At 56.1% G+C, this 13,603-nt stretch overlaps 1 protein-coding gene across 2 annotated transcripts in view; it reads right to left on the bottom strand.

Moving 5' to 3' along the window:
* Window positions 1-798: 798 nt before the first annotated feature.
* The window catches only part of ACE (angiotensin I converting enzyme), a 19,026-nt gene continuing 6,221 nt past the window's right edge, over window positions 799-13,603 (bottom strand). Inside the window, exons 1-14 of one of the 2 annotated variants that reach the window (XM_005858623.2) lie at window positions 13,282-13,580; window positions 13,005-13,141; window positions 12,067-12,225; window positions 11,640-11,727; window positions 9,527-9,670; window positions 9,160-9,351; window positions 7,863-7,960; window positions 7,503-7,675; window positions 5,495-5,718; window positions 5,040-5,184; window positions 4,639-4,737; window positions 2,752-2,874; window positions 2,265-2,452; window positions 799-2,102 (exon numbers count right to left, since the gene is read on the bottom strand). In XM_005858623.2, the coding sequence (XP_005858685.1) occupies window positions 1,873-2,102; window positions 2,265-2,452; window positions 2,752-2,874; window positions 4,639-4,737; window positions 5,040-5,184; window positions 5,495-5,718; window positions 7,503-7,675; window positions 7,863-7,960; window positions 9,160-9,351; window positions 9,527-9,670; window positions 11,640-11,727; window positions 12,067-12,225; window positions 13,005-13,141; window positions 13,282-13,540 (2,259 nt within the window). In that variant the 5' untranslated portion in view covers window positions 13,541-13,580 and the 3' untranslated portion in view covers window positions 799-1,872. Of the gene's footprint in view, window positions 2,103-2,264; window positions 2,453-2,751; window positions 2,875-4,638; window positions 4,738-5,039; window positions 5,185-5,494; window positions 5,719-7,502; window positions 7,676-7,862; window positions 7,961-9,159; window positions 9,352-9,526; window positions 9,671-11,639; window positions 11,728-12,066; window positions 12,226-13,004; window positions 13,142-13,281; window positions 13,581-13,603 lie in introns of those variants that run through there. The other variant, XM_014532096.1, reaches the window with a different exon arrangement.

Below are 13,603 nucleotides of genomic sequence, written 5' to 3'. Positions count from 1 at the left end.
GGCCAGGCTGACCACAATGTTATGTTTCTTTGCCCTCGTTCTGCAGCTCAGACCTTCGGGTGTTGAGTGCTAGTGCCCTCACCCTGCCCACACACTCTCACAGGCAGCGTGAACCTCTGCAGTTCAGGGAGACGGGAAAGGGGATGATGTGACAATGACCTCTGCCTGGAAGACAAAGAGTTTCAAAACATCAGGCTGGGGCGGAGGTAATTAAGCCTATTGATGGAGAGGCTTGGAACTATTTAGAGAATATGTTTATAAATTCCATTGCCCTAAGTAATTATAAACTTCCACCCTCTTGCATATCCCAAATACCTCAACTCCACATCCTGCCCCATGGAACAGGGCTGTACAAACACGTCTACGTGCAACACACACACACACACACACACACACCCACGCACACACACACAGATACACGCAGATATATGCACACACAAGTATTGATACAAGCACACACATGGCAGCCGAAGATGGGGGAGCAAAAAGAATACTGGGGGACAGGTATTAGGGGTTGGATCTGGCAGGGGTCAAGGCGTCCACAAAGCTGGGAAGAGGCTCAGGGCAGAGGGTCCTGAAAGAGGGGGCCAGGCTGGCTGCGGAAGCCCATGGCCCTGGAAACTGACCCACTTCCACTTGGCTAGATTCTGGGCTTGGCATTTACATATTTGAAAAATACATCTGGTCCTGTTAGCGGGGAAAAGGATCCACACCTAAGTACAGTGTGATCCCATTCAAACTCTGGGCTGAGGAAAACGGGCTGGAAAGATATACACCAACATGTCAACAGTGCTTATCTCTTCGTATCAACATAAAGGGTTTTTATTTCTTTAACGTTTTCTGGATTTTACAAATTTTCTACAGTAAACATAGATAAAAGCTATGAAAATGTGTCCCTCAAAATGACACTCCCTCAGATCCATATCGGCCTTCTGAGGGGAGGCTCAGGGTGAGGGCATGCGCTGGGGCCACAGGCAGGGGCAGCTCCTGGCAGTTAATTGCTGGGTGGGCTCTGGCTCCTGCCCTGCCTGGGGCATTTTCCCAGCATTTAGGGCCCTCCTCCAGCTGGGGCAAAGGGACCTGGCCGTGGGCCCCACGGGAAATACTCAGTGGCTCTGTCCACTTACATACTGGTAAGTGCACATGGAGCTGGTGCGGGTAGGAGCTGGAGGTGGCCACGGGGACAGTTCTGTGCCCTCAATGAGTCAGGCACATGCAAAGCACCTTCCCCCAGGGGAGCCTCCCCGCTGGGGACTTGGCCATCTATGGGAACAGCCTGGGTAGGACTCCCAAAGCACATGGAAATGTGAGGTGGGAAGGCCAGAATGCCTGCTTCCCAGAGTCCTCCTGGGTTGGTGCCCTGGCCAGGCAGGGGCTGACTGCCAAGGCAGGACATTGGCTGATTGCCTGGGCTGGAGGGAAGGCAGGCGTGGGCGCTGCCAGGTGGTGCCCAGGCCAGAGCTCTGGGGCATTTTCCCAGGCTCTTCTTGGAGGAGGATGAAGACACCCATTGAAGTGACCTGTTTGACTGCCAGGAGGTGGGAGAGCATCCCTGACCCTGTTCCTGACTTCCCAGCGAGGGACACAGACTCAGATGGGAGGGCAGGACCTTTAATTGTATTCACAGAGAGACTGGGAGGGGGTTCCTTGTTAGATGGCCTGGTGCCCAGGGGCGGGGGGGGGGGGCAGGGGGCGTGGCTCTGGGTCTGGAGGACGGATTCTCAGCACAGGACTAGAGGCAGGAGGGGAGGAGGGTTGGGGCAGGAGGAGGAGGGAGGGCAGGGTGAGCAGTGAGAGGAGTCCGGGTATGGGGACCCCTATCCCAGTGTCTCAGTGGCAGATGCTCCCAGCTGGCCCGCTCAGCCCATCATCTCAGGAATGTCTCAGCTCCACCTCGGAGCCGAACTGGGGCCCGCGGTGGGGCCGGTGCACGGTGTGGTGGCGGATGCTGAAGAGCCGCTGGGTGAGGCCCAAGGTGGCCACCAACAGGGCGACGCCCAGGAAGAGCAGCACCCACTGGCCCACACGGGCCTGCTGCTCCTCTAGGTTCAGGCCCAGGAAGTTGACTCGGCCATTGCCCAGGTAGGAGCCTTCTGTGCGAGCTGAGCAGGAGAAGCAAGGAAAGCAGGGCGGTGGGCAGGGCAGAGGGCAGGGCAGGGTGGCGGGCAGGGGCTGGGCAGGGGGCATTGCGGCCGGCTTCCCTAGGCTGTTCTAGGCAGGGGCTGGGGTGGGGCCACCGGGGCAGAGGAAGGGGGTGCTGGTACCGGAGTCCGGAGTCCAGTTGTACTGAGGCCAGCCCAGCTGCTCCGCGTGCCTCCCGTTCTCGGCGAGGAGCCATTCCAGCAGCGGCTTGAAGTAGTTCATGATGGCCGAGGCCGACATGTTGGGCTGGCCCGTGATCAGCTTCATGGCTTCGGGCCATGGCTTACTGTAGCCCAGCTTCATGGCGTCCCTGGGCAGCACCAGTGAAGGGACACCGAGTCAGAGGACCGGTGGGGAGGCTCACTGCCCCTCCTGCCTCAGCCTAGCCCCTCTCTCCCCACCTCAGCAGCGGGGCTAGGCGAGGGGTGGCCTGGGCCCAGGAGGCTCTGGTTCCCTCCGGGGGAGGGCTCGTCACCACTCATAGGCTCCACCTGGGAGTTCCCAGCCCAAGCACCAAACGGCAGGTGTTCCCAGAAGAGTCCCACAGGCTCCTCGAGGCTGAGGGGTCAGAGGGCAGAGAACACCACAGGAAGCCCAGGGCAGACTCACGCCAGGCGCTTCCCTGCCTCCTTGGACTGGTAGATGTCACACTGGTGCAGGGGGCCCTTGTGGCCAGCCGCCTGACACAGCGCCTCATGGAACTGGAACTGAATGATGAAGCCCACGAAGTACCTGGAGGGGAGGGAGGCGTGGCTGGGGGGAGGAGCCTGTGCCGAAGCCCCCGATACCCCAGCCTCCCACTACGGCCAGGGTGTCAGGGTGAACCCAGCCTGGCCTTCAGCGTCATCCAGGCCCCCTTCACTTGTGGGTGAGGAGGGTCAGGGCAGGCTGCTTTAGACAGCGAGGTCTCCGTCCCCGGGGTATGTGCAAGTAGAGGCCAGGGTCACATCTGTCTGGCAGGGCTCTGAGCAGGGCAGCCAGCCCAGTGATCTCCTTGATCCCAAAGCAGCAGGGAGTCCCTGGTAGAAACCAGCTGGTCAAGGCTGGAGCAACCTCTAAGTCTGCAGGGATTCTGAATGTCCCAAACAAACAACACAGGCCTCCCACTTTGAATGCTGGGCACAAGCCATGTGCCACTGACTTTCCTGGTGTTTCCTAAAAGTGCTTTGCCAAAGCTGCTGGTCAGAATCGGGAATGAGTCTCCTTCGCCCAGCCCTGCCTGGAGAATTATCTATGCTAAGCTCGGAAGCTAACCACGTGGGCCTGGCTTCTGTGTGAAAGTGAATGCCAGCTTGGAAGTCTGGAAACCAGTGGAGAAGGCGGGTGGAAGCCCTCCCTACGGGTCATCCTGGCACCCTGTCAAGGTCAGGCCTGTTCCCAGGTGTCCTTGAATCTCCTCGGTCCCCTGCCCACTGCTGCTCTCTGGAGCATCTGAGCAGGCTCTTTCCCTTGCTGGACCCTGGGGGACACCATTCACCTACTCCACACTTAATTAGACCTTGACTCTGTGCTGACGTCATGCTGGCTGCTGGGGTGGAAAGGCGGGCACAGTGGGCCCTCCGTCAGTGGGCTTCCAGGGACCATCGGAGGCAGGTCTGGAGGAGGCACAGCCCTCCTGGGCAGCCCTCACAGCCCTCTGCGCCTTGCCTCATGGTGGCCTCTGCTACCTGCAGTCCAGGGCACCTGGAACTCCACCCGAGGCCTCCCCAGACCCCTGCCGCCCAAGAGGACTCCAGATCCTGCAGTTACCCATTTAGCCCGTATACAGAGAGGGAAAGGGCTGCACCGGACACCTTCGTGCTGCTTCGGCAGACTTGTTGCGCCAGTGGGTTTACACATGGCACGTCAGAGGGCAATTTAATAATGGTGGGTTATGGCCACCATTTCCCCAGCCTGCTCTGTATTCGACAGTATGTTTGGAAGTTCACTTTTGCCACAATCCTGTGAAATCCCATTTGACAGGTGAGGAAATGATGTAGACACCGAGGAACATACTTAAGGAAAAAAAAAAAGAGTGGGGAAAAGATTTGAACCCAGTTCTGTCTGACTCCAAGCCCAGGACTCCATACCTCTACCAACACAGCCTCCCAATCTAACTGGGTCTCTACTCCTAATTTTAGTGTATAGAAGGTCGGTCTTCCAGGAACAACTCACATTATATCACAGGCAATATGTTCACTATATAAAGTAAAGGAATCACAATCTTGTCAAGAACAAAACCAGAGGAGCAGTGCTCATGGGTCACAGTTAATAATGTTAACTACCCAACCCAGGTCTTGTAACCATCAACCAGTTATAGTAGAATTTCTGTTTTCAACTGTGTGCAGGGTAGAAGCTCTCAACATATAAAAAAAGTGAAACGACGGTCAGCCCTGGTTGCAGGTGAGTGGCTCAGGCACACTGTCCAGTGCAGGCAGATCTCCCAGGTCGCCCTGACCTCACGTGGCAGCGACAGCAGTTTGGACAATGAGCGGCCTCCTCCCCTTCCCTTGTTACCTGATGTAAGGCACACTTGAAGGAATGTGGAACTTGGCCCCTGGGTCAAAGTCGCCTTGAGACCTGGTCACTGGCGGACAGAGGCCCTGGTACTTCAGCCTGTCAAGGTGGAAGACAGATTGGAGAAAGGGTATGGGGGAGAATCAAGCCAGGGAGGGCTGGCATTTTTGACTTGAAGGATGGTCTCTGCACCTGGGGCTGCCCTGGGCATTGCAGACTCCAGCGTGCACTGTCTCTGTGCACAATCACCCCTACGTGTCCCATCACTTACACACAAAGACCCAGGTGCGCATGTACACACACAAATGCACACTTAGATGCTATATACAGAGACACACAGGAACACACAGACACCCATGGAGACGCCCCCAACCTACACCCCCACAGGAATGTTCTAGAACCTGAGGCTCCACCACTCCTGGTTGTAGTTCTCCTTGGTGATGCCTCCATCAAACACCCTCCAGCGCCACTGGTCAATGAGGTAGCTGAAGGGGATAAAGGCGACCTTGTCGAGTGCTGTCTTCATCAGAAAGTTGATATCTTGCTCTGCCAAGGAAAGGGATTCCAAATCAGATCCTCACCTGCCTCCTGCCATGTCCTAGCAGCTCAGCTGTGATGGGTGTGCAGAGGGTGGCGAGGGAAGGAGTGCGCTGTACCTATCTGGCTCCTGTGACCTGCCTCTTGGCATGGTCTGTGGGTTCCATCCTCCTGGCTTACCCTGCTGGGGGCCTTCTTTTTCCCCATTGCTCTGTCCCAGCCTCTGCCTATGGGCCATTAAGTCCCCTCTCCCCACCTCACAAGCTCACTGCCCCTTCCTGGTCCCTCAGCCCACCAGGATCTCCTGTTCTTCTCTTACCGTAGCTGCCACCATCACTATTCATCAGGTTGATGCTGTGTAGGTGCTTGGGGGTAGACACGGAGAGGGCCAGCACATCCCCAATGGCTTCGTGAAAGCCAGGGTTGGCACCCTCCCGGAAGGTCACAGGCAAGTGCTTGTACTGCATGAAATACTGTATGTGGCCCATTTCATGGTGGGCCACCACCAGGTCCTCCATGCTCACAGTGGTACACTGCTTGATCCTGGGAACATGGGGATGGGGAGAGGGTGTGAAAGGGGACTGCAATGAACCCTGAGGCAAAGGGACCTGCTGTCCTTATTGCAAACAGACCCCCACCACTGCTGTAAGCAGGGAACACAGCATTATGGGAAAGAAAACCAAGAGGAGATCTGGAGTGAATATGAGGAAGAGGGAATCTGGGGGTTGGAAGCCCCTAGAGTATAGTCACTCAGGACATTCCTCTGCCTCCAACTTTTGTGAATAACTCCAGCCCACATGGCCATGTTGCTTTCTGACTGTGCAAAGTAGTTGCACTAGAGGCATTGGGACACTCCTTTATGGTCAGTGTAGGACTTTCTAGAATGTGGTTTCTGATTTCTCATGCACATGTTTTTGCTCTCCCTAAAGGAAACACCAGTGTCTGAGCTGTTCTGTATCTCAGGTACCCAACACCAGCAAACATATTTACGACTTTTTATGGCCAGGACTGAAATGACATCTGCAGCGCCATCCAAACCAGAGGTTCCACCTTTCTCCACCTTTCCTCATTCTCTTTTGTGAGCCAATGAAATTCTCCCTTGGATCTAAGCAGAGCCTTTCAGGTCAGTTTTTTCTGCCATTCTATTGGGAAGGGGAAGAGCTGCCCAGCATCTTGGTGACAATGAGGCTTGCATTTGTCCACCTTCTCCTATGACTCCCATATCAGGGAGGACCCCTAAAAGCGCTCCCACCTCTTCTCATGCCTTTGAAGGAAAGACCCCAGGCCAGTGATCCTGTGAACGCTCTCTGTGTCCACTTTTCTCATAAGAGACACTTCATCTGCTGTCACAGATCATTTTTGCCACTTTCCCTCCCAAGAAGTGGGGTCTTCTTTCCCTTCTCTTCAATCTAGGTTGGCCTTGCTTTAGCTAATAGAATCTGTGCTTGCTTTGGACTTAAGCATTAAAAGACCTGGCTGTTTCTGCTTTTGCTTTGGGGGATGCCAGCTACCAGGTAAGAAATCCTACTGCCTGACTGCCATACTGTGAGGAAGCCCAAGCTAGCATTGAGAGAGAAATCACCCACCAGCCCCCAGCTGTCCAGTCATCCCGACCCAGGGACTCAACGTGTGAGTAAAAAGCCAGCTTGAACGTTCCAGGCCCAGCAAGTGCCACGTGGAGAAAAACTGAAGAACCAAACCAATAGCTAAAACCAAGGCCACAGACAGATGGCCTCATTGAGCCACTCCAGCCATCTCCAGCCATCAGAGCTACCCTAGCTGAGGTCTCCATCATTGCAGAGCAGGGACAAACCATTTCCACTGTGTTGCCTGACCAATGAAATCATCTGGATCATCAAATTGTTGTTTTATACCGCTAAGTGTTGAGGTGGTTTGTTATATAGCAACAGATAATTGAAACATCCTCTGATGAAGATAGCTTCTGAGCCTCAGTGAAGGTGGATCTGTGCGAAGTCACCCATGTCCTCATGTGTCTCCCTGTGTCAAGGCACATGCACCCAAGGAGAGGGCTATCTGTATGCAGGGGCCTCCCCAGAGTGAGGGAAGGCTGGGCAGCTCACCCCCAGGACTGGGATCTTGGGTGCTGACGGCTGACCGGGCTGGCAGAGCTGGCTGGCATTTGAAAAGACCCTCCCAGCCAGAAGCCAGTGACCAAGCTGAGGCCAGGGCCCATACTCTGGACCTTCCATCTCAACTCTGGCCTCTGCACCTGTTTCTGCTCGCTCTGGCTGAGAGGGCACGCAGTGGAGCCTTTACTTGGCTCCTCCCCTTGCCTATGGACTCAGGGTGAAGTCCCTTGGACGCACCTGAAGTCATTGCCGTTGAAGAAGTCCCAGGCAGAGGCATGGCACACCACCTCCCGCCCGTCGGTTGGCTTCTCCAGCATCGATTTGTTCCAGAAGTCGGGGGGCACGGGCAGCAGTCCCAAGGAGATGAAGAAATTGTTTGCCTCCTCAAACATCCTTCTGGGTGTCCAGCCCTGCAAACCGAGGGAGCTCTGCCCAAACTGGGGACAGACTGTGTGCCCCAGCGGGGGAGGGTGCTGGGAGAGGGCCAAGCTGAAGGAATGGGCTCAAAGGGCCTGCCCCCCAGGGCAGGGCCTTCCCTCCCCTGTGCCCTGGGCCCCTCTGGGGGAGCAAGAGTGTCCAGAGAGGACAGGTGCAAACCTGCTTTATCATGGCCTCCGTGGCATCCATCTTGGGGGCTGAAGGGAAGGGAACCACCAAGTCATAGATGTTGGACCAGGTCTGTGCCCACATGTTCCCTGAAGACGGGTAGGGGAAGAGACAGGAGAGATAGATGTTACTTCTTAGGCTCAGCACCATCATGCAGGGAGAGGGACGTAGATCCCAGTCTTGCTGATCGTAATGTATCTCTTCAGTTCCTGCTGTTTGCAAATTGTGCTGGGCATCTGACATTCATTATCTTCAGTCCAGCCCACTTTCCTGTCTCATGGGTGAGATCCTTGTGGCCATCAAGGAGTCAAGGTGGTCCTGTGACCAGTGAAGACCAGTGTCACTAGCAACTGTGTACAAATGCAGAAGTTTTGGAACATTTACATGCACGTGGCCACCACTGAGAGTCAAGTCCCATGGCTCCTAAGGGAAGGGGCTAGGGTTTAAAGGCAGGCAGGCAGACTGCACTCCTGGCCAGCCACTACTGCATCCCCTCCACGTTGCCTGAGGTTGGTTTATGTGGTCCCACCCGCCTTCAGGAGAGGTTGATGCCTTTGCCCTTAGGACACGAGAGGACTGGAGAAAAGGAGATATTCAGAATGCATGGAAAGGTCCAGAATCGTTCACAGACGAAAGAGATTAAGCTTGAGCTGACATGAGGTGGAGTCTGAAGTACAAAGTAGTGAGTGTCTTCCACTGCCTACTCCGTGTGGTAAGGGCATTGAATTTCCAACCCCTGAAGAGAGGGTCCGACAGTTGAGGTGGATCTACACTCTCAGTGTTCTCTGGTCTCCTAACTCCCTGAGACTGAACGCTGTGTCTGCCTTCGCCTCCCTGCCACTACTTTCTCCACCTGCCAGAGCGCCTCATCTATCAAGGCTGCGCTTACACGCCACCCCTTGGACAGGCCTCAGCTCCCCCCACAGCCCCTTCCTCACCCTCTGTATCATGCTGCCTTGAGCTGTGATGGGTAATGTGGGCTCCCTGTGGCAAGATCATGAATTGCCCCCCTCCCCCCCCACCGTCCCATTCATGGGACTTGCACCATGTGTATCTGTAGCAAATATGATACCAAAGGCAAGCAGGCGCTCTTCTCCCCAGTGCCACCCCCACCCACTCAGCCTTGGCAACATTTCCTCCAGGCTCAATCCTTTTGCTCTCCCAGCCTGCAGCGCCCGCTGCAGACCTTCCCCTGCCTGCCCTCCGCTCTCTGGCCAGCTCTGGCCCCACCCTCCCTCACACTGGCATCTGTCTTGTCTCCTCCTAAAGGCCCAGGGCCTGCCCTTACCCAGCAGATGAGCCGGAATGGGGCCCTCCAGGTTGATGTGCTGGGGCCCGTAGTGGCGGTGCAGCGCCCGGCGCACGTAGGCGTGCAGGTTCAGGTAGAGCGGCTGCAGCTCCTGGAAGAGACGCTCCAGGTCTTGCTCCAGAGTCGGCATCTCGTACATAGATCTCCACGAGTCCCCTGTGTCTGCATAGCCTGCAGAGGGGACAGAGCCAGGCTCTCCGACACCTGACCATCCCCTGAGCACCCCCGCCGCCACCACCTCCTCAGGGACCTTCGTCTCATGGGACTTAGGGTCTCCGAGAACCTCTCTCAGGGCCCCAGCGGGGCTGGGACCAGAAAGCCAGTGATATTGGTAGGAGGGACTCACCATTGAGCCGGGCAGCCTTGTTGGAGAGTTCCACATATTTGGGGAAAAAGGGGAGGATGGATCTTCCCACCTTGTCTCGCCAGCTCTTCCACGCCCATAAGAGTTCTTCATATTTCCGGGATGTGGCCATCAGATTGGTCAGATCTGGGGGAGGGGGTGTTCACTGGCTTGAGTCCCCAGCCCTCGGCGCACCTCCCACCTCCTGCTAAGGTGGACTCAGCACAGGAGTTCAGAGCTGGAATACAGCTGCACAGGTGGCAAGGCTAGTGAACCGGAGGTAGGGTGGGCCCTCTCTAAGGGGCCTGCAGGCTGCCAGGCCCGGGGCGTGGCGCTGCATGGACACCACATCAGGCAATCGCAGGTTTCCAACGTGCTGTTTTCATATGAGCAGTGAGGTGACATGGCTGGGCCCTCAGCCGGGAAGTGGCCGAGCTGGGGCACAATCCAAAGGCCCAGACTCCAGAGCGGCTGCCCAGCCCCTGCCTGGGAGAAATGACCTGGGGGTCACAAGACCCGAGTTCTTGTTCTAGTCTCTACTGACCCCAGATTACCTTGCAAGTCTCGGGACCCCTTTCCCTATCTCCAAAGTGGGGATAATGCCGGCCCTCCCAGGGGAGCCAAAACTCAAACGTGAGGCCCCTGAGCAGGGAGTGTCCGTCATTCCTTTCTGTGTCTCCACGGGGCTCAGGGCATCTTTCAAACTGTAATTGAACTGGATTGAATAAAAAAATAGCATCGTCAGGGAGCCAGAAGTCCGGTTTGTGTCCTGTCAAAGCCACTGTGACTCCCTGATACGGATTGCATGGAGCTGACATCCGTGTCAGAGCCGGCGGCTCAGTTCCGCAGCCCCACTCAGACCGACGCTGGCCTCCCTCCCTGCCCTGCCCGAGCTAGATGACTTTGGACAGCGTGTAGGGTTGTCCACACCACATTTTGTTTATAAAAAATTGTATTTTGAGAATTTCACGTCTGCCCTCTGCTGACGTGTTCTGTGTTTGTGGATGTTTCATATTTTTACTAATGACAGTGACCTGAGGACCTAGCCCTGGATTAAGAGGTTAATCCTGGGCGGTGGGGAGGACTAGAGCTACATTCCCTTTAATGCTCTTCTCCGTAAACACACGCAGACACATACGCTGCACACATGCACACGGCACATACCCCTCCAATACTTTGCGTGCCTACCCATATACACAACCGGTAGGCCAAACCCTGTCCACGAACGCTATTTCTCTCTCCTGTTTACTTTCCATTTCCCCTTCTATTTGTCATTGTTCTAACGTGGGAGTTGGGCAGAGGGCCAGGAAGAGACTGTTTCTGGGTGGAGATTCCTTAGAAATAATGTTTATGCCTTTGTCTCCCCAACCCTGGAAGGGTGAGCCAGAAGGGGAGGGGTGTGTCCATCTGGGTGTAGGTACTTGGGTGTCCAGGGTGAGCTCTTCCAAAGGGGAGAAGGTAAGAAGGACCCACCAGTGTGGCCAAAGAAAGGGACAAGCAACCATCAGTCCACTCTTTCCAGCAGGAAGTGGCGGTCAAGGGAGTGAAGTGGGAACAGCCTGGATCATGGAAGCAGTTTCTAAGGGGAGGGGGCGGGGCAAGGGAGGTGCCAGAGAAGGTGGGGAAGCCATGGAAAGGATCAAGAAAGGAGCACAAAGGGGAGGTGTCTAGAGGGGGGGGGGGGGGGGGGGGCAAGGGAGGTGCCAGAGAAGGTGGGGAAGCCGTGGAAAGGATCAAGAAAGGAGCACGAAGGGGAGGTATCTAGAGTTCCTGTTCTGATTTGGGAGTCCGAGTCCTGGGAAGACAAGTTTGAGAGACTCCCTGCTGGGAGTGCAGGGAGCAGGGAGGGAGAGGAGATCCCAGAGGGGTCCTGGCCTGGTGGGAGCCAGTGGGCAGGCAGGGCAGTGGCTTAGGGCCGAGAGGAAGTCGGTGCTGGTTCTGAGTGGTGGCAGGGAGGCCCCACTGGTAGGAAACAGGGAGGTGAGTTTCCTGGGCATGCTGACCCCACCAGATAGGAGCACCTAAACACCTTTTCACCGGCCAGCACCCCCAACACTGCGCCAACCCCAGCTCCCCCCCTCCGAAACCCTCCCTCTCCTTTCCCATGTGCGCTCACTAGGCTCCAGCTGCAGACAAGTGCCGTTGGGGAGGCACACGGAGGCCACGCTGTAAGTGGTTTCCATGGTCAGCAGGATCTGGTTATACTGCAGGAGGAAGAAGAGAGGCAGCGAGCTGCACCCCTTTTGCTGCCTGCGCTGCCCGGCACCATCACAGTGTGTGTGTGTGTGTGTGTGTGTGTGTGTGTGTGTGTGTGTGGTGGCAATGGACCTGGGGGCGCCTGGTCCCAAAGATGCTCTCTTCCCAGTTACTCTGTAGACGCACTGACAAGGCAGATGGTACAGCTTGACAAATCCAGGAAGAGCGGCAGCATAAAGGCCAGACCCTGTACGAGGCTCACTCTGAGCTGGGACCTGGTCCTGACCTTGGACCCTCCACTCCCTGCCCTCTCCCCGCCTCCCACCCACTCCCCAAGCTACACATACCTCCTCCAGCTCCGAGGTAGGCAGCGCTGCCCGCTCTAGGTCCTGAATCTTGTATATCATCCGCTTTAGGGTGGTGTTTTGGAAGTAGGTAATGTCAAAATGCCTGGCCCGGGTGCCAAACTCTACGGTGTGGTTTGCCATCTGTGTGTTCTTCTCCATCTGAAGGTACAGGGGGAACCGTGCTGTTGGGGGAGCCAAAGGGACTGGGGGTGGTAGTAGGGAGGGCAGTTTTATCAAGTTGTTGCCTTTGCCTATAAAGACCCTCTTCAACCTGGACTGTCTATTGCCCTAGATGCAGTCCATGCCCCTCAACAGAGGCCCACAGACATATCCTGGCACGGGAGAGAAGGGGAACCCCATCCCATATCGTAAAGGCTGTTAGGATGAAGGTAGCTTGGTGTTAGTGCTGTGACTGGCCCCCCTGAGCCTCAGGGTCCCATCTGTAAAATGGGAATAAGATCACTGGTTTTGCAAGGCTGTTGAGGAATAAATGAAGCCACAGATGTGAAGGGCACGGAACCCTGGCCAGCTCACAATGGTCTTCAAGAAATGTTGGTTCTCTGTGGCTCACCTTGGGATAATCTGCACTCCCCACGCAAGTCGGGAAGGGGGTTGGAGGGAAGGGTAGCCCTGGCTGTGGTAGCAAACAGGGGCTTTGCATCTTTTAGAAAACTGACTTTAGCATCACTTATTTGTGTACAAATTATTCTTTCACTAACAACAGGTTGGTAAGGAGATACAACTTGTTTAGGCGTTGAGTAGAGGCCCATCCAAACCTGAAAATTGTTTTAAAATATTCCATCTGGATTTTTCACAAATTCCGGCAGCCTCCCTGCACTGAGGGGACCCCGGGGAGAGGGGGAGGGGGGCCTTGCACTGCTTTGCGTTTTGGAAGGCCAGCCCCTGCGCACCAGTGTGGGCGTGGAGTGGGCCCCTACCAGGATCATGCTGGTCTCTCTGCTGATGTTGGTGTTGTAGTTCCAGTTGGCCTCCGCATATTCATTCCACACCACCAGGGATTTCTTGTCATAGGCCTCCAAAAAGTCTCTGGCCGTCACTTCATCCGTCACCAAAACTGTGGGACAGAGCGGAGGGAGACAGCCCGGCTTCCCCATGCCCGCTCCTGGAGTTGTGCTGAGTCGCTCCCCCGCCTCCCTCCTCCCTGCCCCCTCCTCGCCCCCTCAAGGCCCTGCCCCATCCACCCACTGGTCCCGCTTGGGCTGTGGGTTGTCTGGCTGCTGGTTGCTGCCTGGTGAGTTGCTGTCTGGTTTCTGGTTGTTCCATGGTTGGTTGTCACCTGGGTGACCTCCTGGCTGAGGACCACCAGCAGGGGGTGCCCAAAGCAGAGCAGGAAGAGGAAGAGGAGGCTGGGCAGTCCTGGAGCAGCCCAACCTTGGCCCATGGCCGCAGGAGACCAGAGCCCTGCAGCCACCGCCCCCGGCCAATAAGAGCGGAACCTGCAGTGTGACCTCATAGAGCAGCGTGATGCGTCAGCCTGCCTCTGGGGAACCCTCGGGGGGGGGGGGGGGGGGCCCCC

Source organism: Myotis brandtii, unplaced genomic scaffold (genome assembly GCF_000412655.1).
Source record: "Myotis brandtii unplaced genomic scaffold, ASM41265v1 scaffold120, whole genome shotgun sequence".
NCBI lineage: Eukaryota > Metazoa > Chordata > Mammalia > Chiroptera > Vespertilionidae > Myotis > Myotis brandtii.
This window is presented reverse-complemented; position numbering and strand designations above follow the sequence as displayed.